The sequence below is a fragment of the Lactuca serriola genome, chromosome 1 (assembly GCF_051521515.1).
Source record: "Lactuca serriola cultivar US96UC23 chromosome 1, Lser_US96UC23_V15, whole genome shotgun sequence".
NCBI classification, from domain to species: Eukaryota; Viridiplantae; Streptophyta; class Magnoliopsida; order Asterales; family Asteraceae; genus Lactuca; species Lactuca serriola.
The window spans coordinates 72,531,525-72,551,754 of record NC_136408.1 but is presented as its reverse complement, the minus strand read 5'-3'; the positions used below and the strand labels follow the sequence as shown (position 1 = coordinate 72,551,754).

Sequence of the window (20,230 nt, the reverse complement as noted above, 5' to 3'; positions counted from 1 at the left end):
TTTGATTGGGCAGCCCCCAAGGTGACTGGGGATAGGGAATCCCCAAATAAAAAATCGGGTCCCCATATATATTAATATATAAAAATAATATGAATATATATTTATAGTACAAAGTTAAAATACATAACATTTGATCCAAGTAACCTAACTCATTAGTAATTATTTGGTTAAAATTATATTTTTTTTTCTTTTATCTAATTTAACCTTGTGTATAATTTTTTTCTTTTTGGTTGATCTATTATACCTCAAATATCACTTTGATATTTTTTTCTACTTGATTTTTCATGTACGTATTTAAATTTGATAGAAAATTTGTAATCTTTTTTTATACAATCTATGGATATTTTTATATCTTGTAAAATCTTTAAACTTATGCTAATAAAAATGAAATTTAGAGTTTTTCTTTATGTAAAAATTTTCATATTAAAAGAGAAAAAATATCCCTGTTGGGGATCCCCAATCCCCAATGGGGGTGGGAATGAAGGTTTATTTATATTCCCCAATGAGAATGAGGATGAGGCTAATGATGGGGATTGAAATGAGGATTCGAGAATGGGGATGAGGATGAGGATTGAGGTCCCTTGTATTCTCTGTCCCCATTACTATCTCTAAATAGTTAAAACGACAGTAGGGATGAGATTTAGAACCGAAACCGGAATAATTAGAGCCGGAATATGTAAAACCGGTATGGGTCCAGGTTTAAAGAATGGCTCTATCTGGGTTCCGAGTAATCTGGGTTTTGGGTCCTTCGGGTCCGGGTAAAACGGGTTTAAGAACCGGAACCAGTTTAGGGGCTGAACCGGTTTCTGTGAAAAGTTTATAACATGCATATCTCATTCGTTTGAAGTCGGATTGGCATGAGACTTTTTCCAGAGTGTAATTTATAGTTTGTACATGATTTTAGACTATAATTTTGTTATTTTTAGGTTTATATTCATTGACTTACAGTCTCTCGAAGTCGAGATATCAAAGTTGGAATGTTTATGTTTTTCAGCTTTTTTTGTGTTCTGTGATAATTTTAAAACATGCATATCTTATTCGTTTGAAATCGGATTGGCATGATATTTTCCTAGAGTGTAGTTTATAGTTTGTACATGATTTTAGACTATAATTTTGTCATTTTTGGGTTTATATTAATTGACTTATTGTCTCTCAAAGTCGAGATATCAAAACTAGAAATTTTATGTTTTTCAATCTTCTTTGTATTTTGTGATAGTTTTAAAACATGCATATCTAATTCGTTTGAAGTCGTAATAGCATACGGTTTTTTCCAAAGTGTATTATAGTGTTTATACATGATTTTAGAATATAATTTTGTCATTTTTTTTCTTTCATATTCATTGATTTATAGTCTCCTAAAGTCAGGATATCAAAGCTGCAATTTTTTTCAACTTTCTTTTTGTATTCTGTGATAGTTTTAAAAGATGCATATCTAATTCTTTTGAAGTTGGGATTATCATGAGATCATTTGCAAGGTGTATTTTAGAGTTTCTATATGATTTTAGAGTATAATTTTTTCATTTTTGGTTTAATATTCAATGACTTACAGTCCCTCGAAGTTAGGATATCAAAGTTGAAAATTTTCAAAGTTCAACCACTAAGTAATTACCAATAAATTCCGGTTTACCTGGGTTTTCCGGTTGTAGACCCACTTTAAACTTGGTTCCGTCCGACTCACTTTGATATTTTCGGATTTTCTGGTTCTAGACTCACTTTACCCGGTACCTTACCCGAAACTGAAACGAAACTGGTTCTTATATACCGGTCCAGTTTTCAGTCCTACAAAATCTCGTTAACCGATTCCCAAGTTTTTCGGGTCTGGGTCTACCGGTCCGGCTTTAGACCCACTCTCATTCAGTGGCGGAACCAGAAATTTTGATATGAGGGTACAAACATTATCAACATATTATATGTAGTTATGTAATATCGAGCATTAAAAAATATGTTATAATCTCTTTAGTTGAAGGTACAATAACATGAAACATGTTTACAAATAATATTTTTTACATATATAAAACAATTTTTTGGGTGGTACTATAGTACCCCAATGCTCCATCTAGCTCCGTAACTGCTCTCATGCCTACACGATGGATAAGAAAGACCATGTTTGGCATTAAATGTTGGACGATGGATAAAAAAGCTGATCATGAGTAGTTTTTATATATTGATTCTATTTAAAGATTCCTTCGACAACAACTTACATCCACTCGAGCATCATTATTGGTAATTTTCCAACAGGCTTGAAATAGTTAAGTAATAAGATAAAAACGATCAAGATTTGTTATTAGCCGCCGACCATTATAAAACCAATTTTCGAGATTTTTGAAGATCTCGTACTAATATTTAAGATTTTAGGAGGAGCTTGCAACTCCTTTACACTTATTGGATTTACTGGAAGAGCTACCTAATATTCTTTGAAGTAAGGATATAATAAAATTAAAGAAAAATTAAAACATGTGATCCCACCATGTAACTGAAACTTCTTGATATACGAGTGTTTAACAGTTTGCGAAATTATTGAATCTTGGTAATCATGTGTTGGAAAATCTTGTTATTATTATTATTATTTTAACGGTTTAAATATAGATCTAATATTCTCTCTTAAATCTCCGCCTTCCGTCCCAAATAAAACTTAATCCCTCAATTTTTCCTTCATCAATTCCTAAGAAAAATATATTCTTCTATATACTCTCTTTTGTTATTTGGTGATTAGCCCTATTATTTTACTCATAAATCAATTCAACCTTAGCCGGTCGCAATCTTGGATTTTTCTATATGTGAAGTTCGGCCACACATATCCTCATGTAAATTTTATCGTTACTCCCATATCCATTTATAGCCACTAATTATGTCCCTTGTCTTCACCTAAAGCGAATTACAACCACTAGAAAAAGGAAGATTCATGTACTGATTGATGTACATGCGAGACAGTGGCGCCATAAGAATCCTTCTAATTGTATAAATATAGCTCTTTGTATGTATGCATGTAAATCTCCTTACTTTCCATTTGTTCATACAACAATCCCTTGGGTTTCCAAATTAATTAAAGCCAATGGCAACCACTACAAGAAGGTTAATTATCATTATCATCTCTAGTTACACTTGAGTTTTTCGGTTATCTTTTTTTTATTATTGTAAATAATTAACTTATACAAAGTATACATAGGTTAGAAGGGAAGGTAGCCTTGATAACTGGAGCAGCAAGCGGTATTGGGGAATGTGCTGCAAAGCTCTTTGCTGAACATGGTGCAAAAATCGTCATCGCAGACATTCAAGACCAACTTGGTCAAGCGGTTTGTGAGGCCATAGGATCATCAAACTCGATATATATCCATTGTGATGTAACCAACGAAGAAGATGTCAGAAAAGCTGTAGATATAGCAATCGCCACATATGGAAAACTTGATATCATGTTTTGTAATGCAGGAATAATCGATCCTAACAAGGATCACATCATCGATAATGAAAAATCGGATTTTGAACGTGTGCTTAGTGTCAACGTCACAGGTGTCTTTCTAAGCATGAAACATGCAGCTAGGGTTATGGTTCCAACACGAGCTGGGTCAATAATATCAACAGCTAGTGTTGTGTCAAATATCGGTGGCTTGTGCCCACATGCTTACACTTGTTCAAAGCATGCTGTAGCTGGTTTAACCAAGAATCTTGCAGTTGAGCTTGGACAATTTGGTATTCGAGTCAATTGTCTTTCACCTTACGCAATAGATACACCACAAGCCACAGGTTTCACGGGTCTTAAAGGGGAGGATTTCAAGAACAAGGTAAACTCAGTTGCAAACCTTAAGGGTGTGACACTTACAACAGATGATGTTGCTAAAGCTGCTGTTTTTTTGGCGAGTGATGAGGCTAAGTATATTAGTGGACATAATTTGTTTATTGATGGTGGATTTAGCATTGTTAACCCATCATTCAATATGTTTCAATATCCAGAGAACCCTTTATAAATTGAGGTGATTTACATACATTTATGTTGAGAGTGGTGGATTAATGCTTAATGTTGTTTTTGTGTCTACTTTCAATTTTCTTTTGTGTATTGGTCCCACCAAATTGAGGTGCCTGTGATGACTGATGACAAACAGTGCGACAACTCTCACCCAAGTTAGGGGTTTGAGTGCAGAAAAATGAGAAGAATTGATACCAACCCATAAGTATGGCGAAGAAACTCAATAGCTTATTCCCAACATAGTCTGTTAGCGGATATAAGCCTTCGTGTATTATATTTATGATAGCATTCTTTTATACTAGCCCATTGTAGTTAGGCCCATGTACTTTGTACTTTATTTATACATTCTTCTAATGAGATTCACATATGGGAAAATACCAATTAAAATGGTATTAGAGCTGTAAACCCTAGCCGATCTCACCTCTCTCTTCCTCTGTTCTTCCTTCTATTCTTCTTTCTGTTCTATCTCTTTTACCATGACTGGCGAAGGGATCTCTTCTTCTAAACCCACTTACAAAGCGTTTGGCATCACTAATATCAAGACCTACGTTCCCCTTATTCTGGATCCATCTCTTTTTCGTAATCTGGTCGGGGCTCTTCAGTACCTCATGTTTACTAGACCGGACATTGCCTTCGCAGTAAAGAAGATATGTTTGTTCACGCATGATCCACGGGAGCCCCATCTTCACGCACTCAAGCGTATTCTTCTCTACATCCGAGGGACACTTGATCAGGGTCAGCAACTATATGTTTCCCCGTCATCTGATCTCCGTTCTTATTCAGACGCTGACTGGGGCGGATGCCTGGTTTCTCGTCGCTCGACCTCCGGATATTGTGTCTTTCTTAGTATTGCGGCGTCGCCAACACTGTTGCTGAGACATGTTGGGTTTCTAACTTGCTTCGTGAGCTTCGGTGTCCTCCCACCAAAGCCATGATTGTCTACTGTGACAATATTAGCTCTGTTTACATGACCTCGAACCCAGTTCAACACCAACGCACTAAACACATAGAGATTGACATACATTTTGTTTGTGATCTGGTTGCTAGAGGCATTGTTCGAGTGTTTCACGTGCCCTCCTCTGCTTAGTATGCTGACATCTTTACTAAAAGTCTCGCAATGACTCTATTCAACGAATTTAAGAACAGTTTAAATGTTCGGAATTCTCCTCTCGATAAAACTGCTAGGGGATGTTAGCAGATATAGGCCTTTGTGTATTATATTTATCATAGCATTCTTTTATACTAGCCCATTGTAGTTAGGCCCATGTACTTTGTACTTTATTTATACGGTTCTTCTAATGGGATTCACATACGGGAAAATACCAATTAATATAGTCAATTCTTATTGAATCAAAGAATCAGATTGTTTTCAAATACTTTTACAAGAAAAATCCTCACTACAAACCACCTAAACTACTCTCAATACTATTCTAAATTTCTAATCACTTAATCTGAAACTAAGAACAACCGAATATATGAAAACCTTAAAGATTACAACAATACATAGAGAAAAATATGAGAGGAGACGATTTTTGTGTATAGTAGTTGAACTGAATAATATTTCTTCACAAAGAGTGTGGTTATATCTTTAAACCCTAACTCATCTGCATCAATTTAACTCTAAATATTACGATATAACTCCTCTGATTATTAGACTTGTTCAATTTGTCTAACAACTTCATACGTTAGCTCCCATAACCTCTATCTTTTGTATATTGCATCACAATCCTTCAATATCGATCAAATACTCAACAACCATTATTTCAATAACATTTTGCACTTTAAACTTGCACTAACCATGCCAAGTTAGATCAAGACTTTTTTTCCTTTTCAAGTTAAGATTTAATAATATTAAGAAATAACAATATTTCTCAACCCCCCCCCCCTCCCAGTGGCGGATCCACATTGGATCCCGGGGTAGCCCAAGATACCCCTCAAAATCATCCGAGATATGCACACTTTTGTCGTCTTATTCTTCAAGCCCCATTCCTTCTCTTCCAATCGATTAATCTCTCATCTGACTTCTTTCTGTTCTGATTCAAATTTCACCAGTTGTCTCTCTCGTTTTCCCTTTAATCGCACAAAAGAACATGAGGTTCAACCTATTTCCCTTTAATCGACTTGCAGGTTTGATGAGCGAGATGGAGAAGGGTGCGTGGGTTTGATGGGATTCACATAGAAAACGAGGATATATCTTCTTATTTTTTCTGATTTACAGGTGTGATTATAGTGCATCGAATCGGTGATGGTTTTAGTGGGTTATGGTGGCTATTCTCACCCGGCGAACAGGAGGTTGGTTGATAGCCAGTTACCAGTATGATCTGAAACTCCTGATGCTAACAGGTTCATAAATGATAGTGAAAACTCATAAATAAGGTACACATCAATCATATAATCTATATGTAATGTTGGTATATTGTGCTCTTACTTTCTTTTCCCCTTTCATACAAAATTACATAATTAAATACTAGTAAAACCATTGATATGCACACAAGGTGTTTGCATAAATGCTCAAGTCACATTCTATCTTTTGATTTTTGTTTCTTGTAATTTTGCTTTATTTGATTTCATATTATACATTTGAATGTTTTGCACAAAATATGGTTATAAACTTGACATTGGTAGATGATTTTGTTTCTCTACTCTTGACTTGATTTTGTCTTGCAATACAATATGGTGTTCTGTTGTAGCTTGTAGGTTAACTATCAACTTGGTTTTATCTCAAAAGTGCCACAGTCCATTTACATTCTCTTAGAATTTAATTAGATACACAATACATAATACTTAAACTAAGAGTCTAAGATACAACCATTCCATAAGATGATTTTTCACAAAAAAAATGTATATCTTCCATTGTCTTTTTCTTTTATCTCCGGTTCCGGTCTGGTTTGGACATATTCATAACCTGGGATTGAGTCCTTACCATATCAGTTATGCAATACTCAAAAGAACATTTATCATGAGTTTAGAAAACAAACATTTTTTTGGAATATTATATCACAAAAAAGTAATGCAAGGTTTGTCAATGAAAGTCTTTTTAATTTATCAGATGTTCTGAAGTTCAATTCCTTGCAGGGGCGAAAGAAAAAATTTGGGCTACCCCTTACGAATATTCCTGGTTCCGCCCCTGCCCTCCGCCCCCTCCCCTTAATCCTAACTTGAAAAATTTCTAAAACAAAACACATTCTTTCACAATGTGATTTATACTATATGTTCCTGATATGTTCCGAATGACTCATTCAAAACTTGATTTACACTCCTAACATGTACCACTTGAATACCAAAGCAACAACCTTTGTATTTTTTTTAAAACATGACTTTCAATCCTTTATATTATTAAGAACATTAAAAAATTCCACCATATTTAATCTCACATGGAACCATATCAGTCAACAACCATATGAAAACATTATTGACTAATATCCTGAAAAACAGAAAAATATTGAAACTTCACAATCAGGAAGCACGCTACAAGGTTAAAACAAAAAAAAAATCAACATGAATCTAAAATTATAAATTCTATAATCAAACAATCATCTTTATTATAAACCATATCCAATAAACCTAAGGAAAAAATTTACCAACCATTAGATTATTAAAACCTTCTTATTAAACCAGAAAACATAGAAATTATAACCAACGAAAAATAAACCAAACAAGGTTATGTTACAAAACACTTTGGGAAAATAGAAAACATAGTTATTCTACAGTCCCATAAAATGAGGTCCACAAACCTCAACAATGTTGATCACAACATTGTTGACTCTGTAATATAACTTGATTAACACCAAAATTAAAAAAAAAAATCATTTGGTTATCAAGACAACAAACAAATCAGTAATAAAAAAAACGATAGAAAACTATCAATGAACAAGAATTTGAATCATGGAAACAACCATGTAAGATCGTATCAGGAGTAGGATTCGTTTGACATATAAAGATATATTGTTTGTAAAATCTACTTTAAACACCTTACTAATCTTACTTTGTCATCATTCTCGTAAGTATATCGGTCAGTATAATGACGGGTATTACCGATAAATCTTATTTCAAAGTTCATAATAACGATTATAAACATAAATATAAGTTATACTTAAATCACATGAAACATAACTCAACTTACAAGTTGATTGACAAAAAATCGAACATTACGCAGACAGAGCTTCAAAACCGAAAGTGTGACAACTCGAAATTTTCGTTCGGTCAAACCCTAAAGTCAATCACTTCAAATTATAAGTCAAGTTCATTTTTATTTATTTAAAAGTAAATATAACGTTCGTTTGATAATAATAATAATAATTCTTTAAACGAACGGGTGAAAGGAAGTGCCGTCTCGAGTCTTGAAATTCCAAAACCGCAAGTACCACGTAGTTAAGAAATTCACGGCCAAACTTTTATGTTTGGGCCGTAAATTCTTCCAAAACCGTAAACTCATGCCTTAAGCATGAGTTTACTCCCCAAAGCACCCCACTTCTTACTTGCAATCTCAAGAGCAAACTCCAAACACTCTCAACTACCATCCCGTCTTTCACCCGATTTCCCAAAAACGTAAGTACTTCTTGGCTTGATTTGTTGTTCTATCATAACAACTAGTGATTATACATCTTTTCATCCATCAAATTTCTTGTTTTGTTTAGATTTCCAAAACACCAAGAACACACACTAGTGTTCTTAGGTCCTTAGCACCTTTTCAAGCTTCTAACTAGTAAGTGCTTCTACCCTAGTGTATTGTACAGCTTATTACCTTTCTAAACATCAAGAAAATGTCCCAAGAACACCAAGAACAAGGTGTTCATGGTTCAAGAAGTCCTTGAATCGTAAACACCAAGTAAAGGTGCCAAAGGGTGCCTTAGTCCTTCACAATGCCTTAGGGACATGCCTAGATCCTTCCTTGATGTGTTTAACACATAAAAAGACACAAAAATCCCTATTTTATATGTGTTTACGGTTTGGGGAGCTCCCAAAACCGTAAACACCCCAAAGTAAGTATAAATGGCCCATATTCCTTCCTATGCCTTAGAAGCTAGCATGGATCCATTCTTTGTTGAGCTAAGGACTTGAAAACCCCCAAAATACCATAAACCTTATGAGTTTATGGTAGTAAACTCAAAGGAAAATGGTTTAGGGACCGTAAACTCCAATTAGGAGTGAATTGGTGCCCTAACTTCTTCCATATGCTTATACTTCAAGTAGAAAAGCTTCTAAGGACTTTTTAGACTTCAAACCAACAAATGGTCAAAAGAGTAGAAGCTTATGGTCGTAAACTCAAGGGTTTACGAACGTAAACTCTTTTAGTTGTGACCACAAAATCGTAAACTCCCTTAGGGAGTTTTCCTTGAACCCTACACTCACTAGCCATGCCCTACAACACTTGGTTGCAACCCTTGTGATCTTTAACACTTGAAACAAAGTGTTCCCATGTCCTAGAGTGTCTTAACTTGATTAATTAGTTATTAATTGACTAATTAGATTACATATATGCCTATTATATAATAACTAGGATCATAGAGTGTGTTCAAGACTTCACTTGACACCTAGCAATCCTACATCTTCAGTTCATCCAAACCAATTGCTACAGGTGAGTTCATACCCCTTGAATTAACCTTTTAAATGTTTCTAAATGATTTTAAATAGTTTATGGGGGATACAGGTTGAATCATGCTAGTTATTATATCAATCACATGTGATTAATAACTAACATGCAATTAGATTTACTATACGTTAGTTGGTTTACCAAACAGATTTCTTCAAATGTTTCATTAAAGGTTTTATATGTTCAAAACTCTTTATCAATCCGCTTTATAAACCGACATCAAGTCGAACTTTTCTTAGATATTAATCTTTTTCAAAGGCTTTATAAAACTCCTTTTATGCTTTTATATTATCAAATGCATGCCTATATATGTATAGTTATATAAGTAATGCTTGAAGGACTTAGGAAGGCTAACCCGCTTTATTTCCTTTTCCTCGTTGGGATGTGGTCTGGTAGGGTATCGAGTATCCGTTCGAATTTCATTCAACTATTGGTTATATATCATGTATACATATATAGACATAAAAGTACCCTCAGTCAGTTAAGTACCTTTGGCTAGCAAAGGTATACCTTCAGTATACTTGTACCTTACTAGTAACTATTATAGGTATAGTTAGGAGATACTACTTACCATTCCAAGTACAAGGAATACACCAGAGTCAGTTCATTCATGATTCTATACTAAATGATATATGAAGGGATACACTTACTTGAATACACTTACATGGATACACTTACTTGAGTACACTTACATGGATACACTTACTTGAGTACACTTACATGGATACACTTACTTGGATACCTTTACATAGATACTTTGTTAGAAGCATGCCTGTATCTGTATATCTATATAAGTAATGTTTAAAGGACTTAGGAAGGCTAACTGCTTTATTTCCTTTTCCTCGTTGGGATGTGGTCTGGTAGGGTATCGGGTATCCGTCCGAAAGTCGTCTAAATATTAGTTATATATCATGTGTACATATACGTACATAATAGTTCTAGTCAGTCAGTTCAGTACCTTTGGGTAGCAAAGGTATGTGTTCATATATCCCTAGTAAGCTATTATAGGTATAGTTTGGGCTTATATATGATTTGGTAATAAATATGGATTTCGACCTAGCGATTCGTTGCGGAAGTCACCTTTAGTTCCAAATGTAGAATAGGGACTACCAATCATATTATTACTTACTTACAGCGGGTCTTGTGAGAAGACTACTTACTTACTAGACGGGACTAACCATTCCGACACCCAACTCTTAGCAACAGAGGTAATGAACATCTACAGATGCCTACGGTTAATACTTATATTAGGGTACCTTTACGGGACTAACCATTCCTACGCTCTGCTGTTAGCTATAGAGGAAAATGAACATCTACGGACGTCCAAGGTTATTACTATTTCGGTAGTCGCGATGTCTGGTTGATCCTACTACAATAGGATAAACACTTACATGGCTATATTTTTCCTATTACTTTTATTTTGTGATACATTCATATAAATGATGAGGTAGACTATATATATATATATATATATATATATATATATATATATTGTTAATAGTAGTCATACAAGGGAAAAACCATCTTTGTTACTTTCAAAACAGTTAGGTCTTGGTAGAAGATTTCATCTATACTAATAGGAATCATAGGGATTTCTAGGGTTTTTCAAACGCTTTCCTTTACTTACAAACATTTCCACACTTGTACGAACTTTCTTTCAAAACAATGTCAAGACTTTCATTACAAGTTTTACTAATCAAAGACACATTAATACTTATGAATTCACTAGCTTTTTGACTGATACTCGCTTTCAAAATAACTTGTATTCTCAGGTCACAAATAGACAGGTACGACGACCGGGTTTTGTGAAGACGGAGCAGTTCAGACTCGTCTTTTATTTTGATTGTTCATTTTGTTGTCTTATACTATGAAAGAACACCCTTGTAACTAAAATTATACTATTAATGCAATGGATGATGTTGTTGATTGTTTACTACTTTGCATTGTTGTGATACATTACATGACGTCCTCTGCCCCAAAACGTTTCCGCCGTTCCGGTTTTGGGGTGTGACAGAAAGCTCCATTTATCGGGATCACTGGCGCTCCATAGCTTCTCTACTAACACGTAAGAAGTACTAGAACTGGGCCTCGAGACTTCGGGAGAGTTTAGATACGAAATTGTGAATAAAATGAGTAAAAGTCGCCATTTATTTATAGGTTCCCAGGGGAGGCTACGTTGAGCGTAGGGATAATGTTATGCTAAGCGTAGGACATGCCACATGTAGCATCTGGTCGCAAGCTGTGGGCAGGCAGGCTGGTCCTGATCTTGCCATGTGTCCGTGATTGGGTGATGTCATGTATCGCTCGTCGGTGGTCCGAATTTTAATTATTTTCTAAAATTCATAAATTTCGCATATTGACTTCGTTCGATGGTCTTTATATCCAAGCATAACTATCGACAAGTACTACAACTTCATTTATACTCAGTTGGCTATTTTCAATTTATTTTTCGTTTTACAGTCTGAGAAGGCTTGGACTGTAAATAACATTGTGAAAATCATAACTTCTTTATACTAGTTCCGTTTTCAACGTTTTCTATATCATTTAATTCATACTGAAAGTACTACAAATTTATTTATACTGTTTTGGATAAAATCAACCGATTTTGATTCTAATTTCTGTGTCGCACACAGTTTTACTGTATCGCACTCGCAAGTTTGAAAAATCGTAACTTCATCATAAGAAGTCACATTTTGGCATTCCTTATATCGTTGAGTTCCTATTGACGAGCACTACGACTTTCCTTTATACCACTTAGGCTAAAAAACATCCTATCTTCGGTTCACTTTTATGACTCATCTTGTCATATCAATTTGAACATGAAACATATATAATTCATCACTTGCTTCTACGAAGTTAGATTTGGGCGTTCTTTATATCCACAAAATCTCTACCACGACTACTACAGTTTTCGTTAAAACTATTTATCATAAATAATCTTTTATTTTTTAATATTATTTTATCGCTTAACGATAATTTTTATATTAAGGTTTTCTATAAATATTATATAATCACAATATTTGTCCACTTAATAAGTATATGATAATTATTTATTATCTCAAAACACATATGAAGAAAAATTATTTTAATTAATGATTTTAATTGTTCAATGAATTCTATAGCTACTACTATTATACTATAAACGTCTATCCCAAAATTGTGGGTGTTACACACCATTTCTGCCTACCAAGCCAATTTTGAGAAGACTAGCAATTACGTTGTCGGCCTCACCCCAAAATTGTTGCTTAATTGTTTCTTTTCTGGTCTTCGAGATGACATTCAAAACGAAATTACACTCCACAAACTCACCACCCTTCATCAAGCCTACGGCCTTGTGAAGCTCAATGAAAACAAGCTAAATGCTCAACTTCTGTCATTCGATGGTTCTCACAAACCACCGCCAACAAAACCGCCCTTATTGACTACCCCTTCACCATCTTCTTCACCACTTACGATCAAGTAGTTAAGCCCCTACCGAAATGAAAAAATGATGGGCTGAAGGTCTTTGCTACAATTGCCCAGCAAAATACCAACCGGATCACCAATGTAACCCACCCAAATTGCTAATCTTTCAATCGAAAACCAACCCATCATGGAGCATAAATTCACAACATGAGCTCGACCTTGAGGACAAGGGCATTTTTTGAGGGACGGAGTATCAATATGAACCCATAAGTATTGATATAAAATCTTTTGTATTCGGTTAAAGCTCAACACATGTTTATCACGTGGTCATTATAAGAATTATGGAAGACTTGGTGTCATGAGTAGTTAATCCCCATGATAGTTAGTTACATCTAAACAGGACCCATTTTCAAATGTCCACACATGTTTCCTTATTTCTAGTTAGTAGCTTCATGTATATTTAATTCCTTATACGTATTCATTTGAAGATTAAGAAACAAAATCTAGAAATTTTCTCCAAATAGTATGCTTCTTCATCTTATACTCTTAGGAGATTGGTCATCTCTAATTGAAATATATTAAGAATCCCCTATCAATTGACTATTGTAATTAAAGGGTTTTTTATGGATATTAAACGAACTAACAAGTCATTTGGATAGTTAGATATGTTTTATCAATATTTTACAATTGTAGTGTTGAAAAGTAAGATGTCATGGTTGAATTGCAAGTAATTAGTAAGCTTAAAAATCCTTGAGACTTGCTTTGGGGGTGTTTGGTTCTTCAAGAATCGAACCATTTTCCAAGTGTGGAAGCCAAAAACAGGGGGAGATTTCGGATTCTGTGGTGATGCAGTTTTTTTATTCAATTCTTAATAGAAATTGGAGATCCAATCTTTCTGAGGTGTGTTCAACGTGGATCGTTTAGAAGTTTTTAGGTTCTAGCGTTTGACGGAACGCACTGTTTTGAATAAAAAACTTTTGGCACTACAAGATTTTAACATTTAGCTTAAACAAAACGTTTAAAATCTAAAAATTATCTCACGTAAACGCTACCTGCTACCAGCTAGTTTTCCGAACATGCCTTTGGAGTGGCTTAAAAATCCTCCAAGTTGTTAAACGCGTGTAATCTTTCAGACCAAGGGTAGAACACAAGAAGTTGCAATATGGGGCAGTCGGGTAGGGGAGCAAAACCGAATTTTTAAAACAAACCCTATAGACAAGTTTTATTTGATTCAAGTTATATCATATAAAAAAATTAAACAAAAAAAATTAATATGAAATATTCTAACATCGCTTATTAAAATGGAATTTGTCGACATTAAAGTATTGTACGATTGTCATTAAATTAATATTTTCAGCAAGTTCTCTTTTGAAATACAAAATTAACGAATCTTTCAAAAACTTGCATGTTTTCTATCAAGAAATTTGACAATTCTTGATTTTTTCATTTTAATTCACATCATATAACATAATTAGCTAATAGTAAATAAATACAATAACAATTGTAAATTGTAACCCATCAACTTTAAAGTATTGCACAATTGTCTTTAAAGTAATATTTTCCGCAAGCTCTCTTTTGAAATACAACAGTAATGAGTCGTTCAAAAACTAGATGTTTTCTATCAAGAAATTCGACAGTTATTGATTTTTTTTTCATTTTGATTCACACTATAAAAAATAATTAGCAAATAAGCAAAAAAAATACAATAACAATTATAATTTCGGTTTGAAACTAATTACTTCACTAAAATTTGTTTTATGAAATTTTGGATTTCATACCTTTTCAACTTCAAAATAATTAATCATACGTCATAATGAATTTAGAACATGACATGCAGATTTCAAACATCCTATTTGAATGAATACCACTCAAAAGTCTCTTAATAATGATTAATCATTCCAAGTTTTTATAACTTATATAATATGTTTAATAAGCAATTAATGGATAGTCTACTATAAAAGGTCAATCTCTTTAAGTCGACACACATATACAAATCACATACAATATTCACAAAGAAAACAATTTTATAGGTTTTTGTGTTGGTTTGAGGGTTTTGGACCATTTTTCGAGCAATCTTATTATGTTAAAGTTTTTAATTTATATGTTTGTTATATACTAATTCTTTTTTTATTTTATTTTTCTTGGTTTAATTATTCTTTCAAGACAATTATCGTATGTTGTGGTTGAAATTTTAATATAAATTAGATTAGATTCATGTTATCGATCATATGTTATGGAAAGTGATATGGATAATATTTAATTAAATATTGTATAAATTAGTTTTTTTTTATGGATAATATTTAATTAAATATAAATTAGTTTTTAAAATTAACAAACAATAGTTATAAATAATAATAATAATTGGTTTTAAAATTAACGAACAATAGTTATAAATAATAAACTTAAATTATAAAAATCATGGATATGTCATATTATCCATGCAGGTCTATTTTGAAATGCAAATTGTTAATCTTATCACTTTATTATTTAGTCTATGTTTCATATTTGAATAATAATATTAAGTGTTTTTTAAAAAACATTCTTTAACCTATTAATAATATTAAGTTGTTTAAAATTAATGAACAATAATATTAAATGATAATAACATCAAATTATAAATTACATAATGTTAGCTACAAATAAATTGTATTTTAAATAAACATCATTAATGAAATTTGAAAAAAATTACATAACTAAAATTTAAATTAATCAATCATAACAATTGATAAAAATAATAATATAAATAATTATATTTAATTCTATTAATGTGGAAGGTGGGGTTGATGTCCATGAATATTATTGTTCAAAATAGTTGAAATTATATATATATATATATATATATATATATATATATATATATATATATATATATATAAGAAACAATTTTTTTTGTTGTATTAATAAATTAATATGTAAACATAGTTTTTAGTTATCATCATACAACGAATGCGAAGGCAAACGGGCAACAAGTTGCGCCGCTAAGCCCTTTTGTATGGTAAAACCAATTCTTTTGAAGACTACATCCATAGATCTAGGGGATATAACATTGTTATGCATGATCCGTTATATTCTACTAAGAAGCTCCATGTAACGTCCCAAAAATCAGGGGTACAAATTTCATTTTTAATATAACTAAAACATTGATACCATTTAATTCAAACAATCAAATCATAGTTAATCAAATCATTTATCAGAGTTTATCCCAAAATCATTCATTGCGGAAATCATAGGTGTGTGCACTGCTATCAACCCGAGCTCCTCCTTTCCAAATGATGATACCTGAAACCATAAACAAACCTGTAAGCACGAAGCTTAGTGAGTTTCCCAGAGCATACCATTCACACAAACCACATATCACATATCCTGTTAGCTATAAAAAGCTACACACATATCATATATACTGTTAGCTATAAAAGCTACCATATATCACATAAGCCCTGCATACATAAAACCTATAATAGTGTCATGGGCTACCCCACATGGTCTTTACCTAGGACTGCCATGGGCTCCCCCACATGTGTTGGATTAGTGTCTAAGTCCATAACTATTTTGGTATGTACTTGACCCGATGGTGCATGGTCCTTTTGGGTTGCCTTCACCGAAGCAACTTGATAGGATGAATTATGGAGAGAAAGGATTAAATATGATTTATTAATATATTATGAGAATAATATATTAAAGGAGAAATCATATTGTTTAATTAATATTAGTCAATAATTAATTGGTAATTAGTTTTGTGACTAAAAGAGATTAATTAAACTTAAGGGACTGGAATTGTAATTATAAAATAATTGCAATTTGGGTCATGGATTGCCTTTTATTATAAGGTGGACGAATTCTAATGGGGAAGCCCATATGAAGTCGTCCAAAGCTTTAAGAAAGGGCTCCATGGGTTGCTTAGGGCTTAAACATCCAAATTAGGGTTTCCTTGTTAGATAACCCTAATAGCCTCCCTATATATAGAACCCTTAAGGCTCAAAAACGTGGACAAGCAACCTTCTAGGGTTTTCACACGTTTTGGGCAGCCTCCATCCTCTCTCCTCTTCATCCTCTTGCTTATGGTGTTTGTGACTCTTGTGACTCTAAGCATTCCAAAGTCAATTCAAGGAGGAATTGGGATTGTTATTGCTACATAACAATCAAGGTAATATCTTAAACCTAATTATATGTTAATATTGATTTCCATATGCTAGAATTAGGGTTTATAGTCTTGGATTCAAAGCATGTACAATAGAGAAACCTAGATCCAAGCATTAGGGTTTGTATGAGCACATAAGATGTCTTATGACCAAAACCCATCAGTGGTATCAGAGCCTAGCTTGGTTTCAATTGTATTGATGCTTGATGTAACTGGAAAATTCGTTTTTTTTGGAATCTGGAGGCTGGACTCGCCGAGTCCATGGCTGAACTCGCCGAGTCCATGCAGACTCGCCGAGTCCAAGCCTGACTCGCCGAGTCAGCTCGTCAGATGGAGGGTATTTCGCGATTTCTTGTTGTTTTTGCTTATGGATAGTTACCTTATCATGTTAGATTAATATTAATCCGATTATATGATATATTTGACTATATTTTTGATCTAATTGAAGATATCTATCAATTAATAAGATAATTGTTTCCTTTTAAGATAATTGATTAATTATTTTGAGTAAATTGATAAATTGTTTTGCAAGAAATCATTAAATAAATCAAATATGGATAATTATGTGATTAAATGTTAATTTGAATTATTTGTTATTTGATCCTTGTTGTTATGAAAAGTTTCATATTTTGCCCTTTAGGTTTTATAATTTAAATTTGAACCCCAAAAGTTTTGTTGTTTTGAAATTTAAATAGTTAAAACCCTAATGTTTTGAAAAAGGTGTCAAAACTTGCCCTTTGGAATTTAAATTTTGATTAAATGGTTTGATTTTGATGTATATTTAAATTCTAAACCCTAATGTGTTGAAATTTTTCAAAACTTGCCCTCAAGTTTTGAAATTTAAAAGTTGATTAAAAGTTTAATTAGGAATGTTAAATTCTAAAACTCTAGTATGTTTTGAAAAAGTTCAAATCACACCCTTATGGTTTTATTAATTAATTAAGGTGTATAATTAAAAGAAGTTTAATAAATCCATAAAAGTTTAGGTTTACAATTTAATTGAATTAAAGGTATAATTGTTAAATTAGACCACCTAGTATTTTAAAAGTATAAAATACACCCTATACTATATATATATATATATATATATATATATATATATATATATATATATATATATAACATTAAAGGTATAACATTATATATATATATATATGTACGAGTAAAAGTCAGTCTTACCGTTAGTAGGCCTCATTCACGAAGCTAGTCTATAAGGGGTGTTTAAGGAAATTGCCTATAAAATGACGATTGAATGGGTATCCACTCTTACCCACCACACTCTTGACTAGTGGAGGGTCGTTAGCCGAACGGGTAGGATAGGACAAAACCTTCCATTATAAGTATAATGAAGTATAAAAGTAACTTAATGTTTTCATAAAATTCCCAATCTTAGTTACTTAGGCAAAAGTGAATTGATGTAATTCCATGAAATTACACTTTGTGCCCTTGCAAAGACGTTAGTGGAGCGTGTGTGGTTTACCGGCACACTAAATGGTTCTAAGCAAAGGTAGCAAAGGGTGACTCAATGTTTGTCATAGTTCGGTGGAGCGCGTGTGGTTTACCGGCACATCGAATAGGTGACTGTAACATGTGAGGGCACCATGTAAGTTTGCATGGTTATTCACACCCACTTTGTGATCCTCGGCATCCCAGTCACAAACTAGAGGGGCATATCGAGATTTAAACATGCCATTGAAAGTTCAATGAATCTCAAAGGATCTAGGAGTTTTCATTGATTTAAAACTTAAATTTCTTTTTCGTTTTTCGTGGTGGAAATTAGTGAATCGTCATTCACTTACCTTCAAATATTCTACAATTAGGGTTACGACATCCTTCTCCTGAGTTGTGGAATATTGTGTTGGGTCCTAGCCTTAGTATTTCATTTGAGTGATTTACTAAGGACTCAATCTATCAACTAACTTGAATTCGTTTTCTCCCGTTTTGTAGATTTCAAAGTTCGACAACTATGGTCTTCCCAAATCCCGTGGAACAAGCTTTCCACATGAAGATGATATTCCACGATTCGATCGAGGAACAAGAAATCATTCTTCACTTCCCCCTCCTCCTCCAATTATTCTCCCTAACCCACAAGTTCAAAGGCTTGAAAAGTTCAAGATCACTCAAGCCCTTTTGGCAAGTAAACATAAAGAAGGAAAGTCTGTGTGTGCACACGTCCTAGGGATGAAGTCACACATTGATAGGTTAAGAATGTCGGGATCCGTTGTCTATGAGGAAATGGCTGTTGATTGGGTTCTTCAGTCACTTCCCAACTCATATAGTGAGTTCGTAAGAGAGTACTATATGATGAACTACGACGTGACCCTTATAGATCTCACCTATATGCTTATTGTTGCTGAATCTGCAATGATTTGGCGCAATAGAAAAGCAAAGTTGATTGGTGAATCTGCCTTCGAGACCTCTATGGATATAGACAATGGCAACGAAAGACATGCTATGATCGAAAAGTTTGATCATAAGAGAAAGGCGATGTCTGAAATAGTTCCATGTCCTGTTCCAAAAGAGTCGATTTGCTTTTATTGCCAAGAGAAGGGGCATTGGAGACAAAGCTGCCCCATTTACCTAAGAGATCTAAGAGATGGGAGAGTCAAAACGTATGGCTCTAAGATAGGTAAAATCCATTAACTAACTCTTTTAAGCTTCTATTCTAGATTCTTAATACATAATGTGATAAGATTACAATTCATGTTTTGTAGGATCGAAGAAAAGAAAGGAAGCTTAAGGGAAGAAGTGAGCAGAATCTAACCGTGAAGGAATGGATTTCGATCGCATTTCTCGAAAATTAGATTCTTGAGCTACTACTTAGAGTTAGAATTAGATTGCTAAGAAAGATGTATTAGCATAAGTTTTTCAATGAGTTGCATTGTAAGGACAATTTTTTCCGCAATAAAATAAATTTTGATTTTAAATTTTATTTATTTATCCTTACAATGGCGTGTATGAAAAATTGATGTTAAAATGTTTCTATTATTAGCAATAATGGATTTGGTTCTTATTATGTTATGTGAAAGTCGAGAATTTACCAAATAGGGAGAGTTTCTCATCGCCCAAGTTTCAATTGGACAGAAACTTGGAATCATGCAACGTGGATGCACGATGAATGAGAAATTTCGTA

General features: G+C 33.3%; 1 protein-coding gene across 1 annotated transcript; it reads left to right on the top strand.

The window, feature by feature from the left end:
- The first annotated feature begins 2,919 nt into the window (after window positions 1-2,919).
- On the top strand, window positions 2,920-4,051 carry LOC145092135 (secoisolariciresinol dehydrogenase-like). Its single transcript, XM_079030046.1, has 2 exons — window positions 2,920-3,072; window positions 3,167-4,051. The coding sequence occupies exons 1-2, from the start codon at window positions 3,053-3,055 to the stop codon at window positions 3,960-3,962; spliced, it is 816 nt and encodes a 271-aa protein (XP_078886172.1). The 5' UTR covers window positions 2,920-3,052; the 3' UTR covers window positions 3,963-4,051.
- Window positions 4,052-20,230: the final 16,179 nt, after the last annotated feature.

Excerpts from the sequence above, each read along its gene's own strand:
- LOC145092135 (XM_079030046.1), top strand. The coding sequence starts at position 3,053 with ATGGCAACCACTACAAGAAG. Across the intron at positions 3,073-3,166 it reads ATGGCAACCACTACAAGAAG|GTTAGAAGGGAAGGTAGCCT; the intron begins GTTAATTATCAT and ends AAGTATACATAG.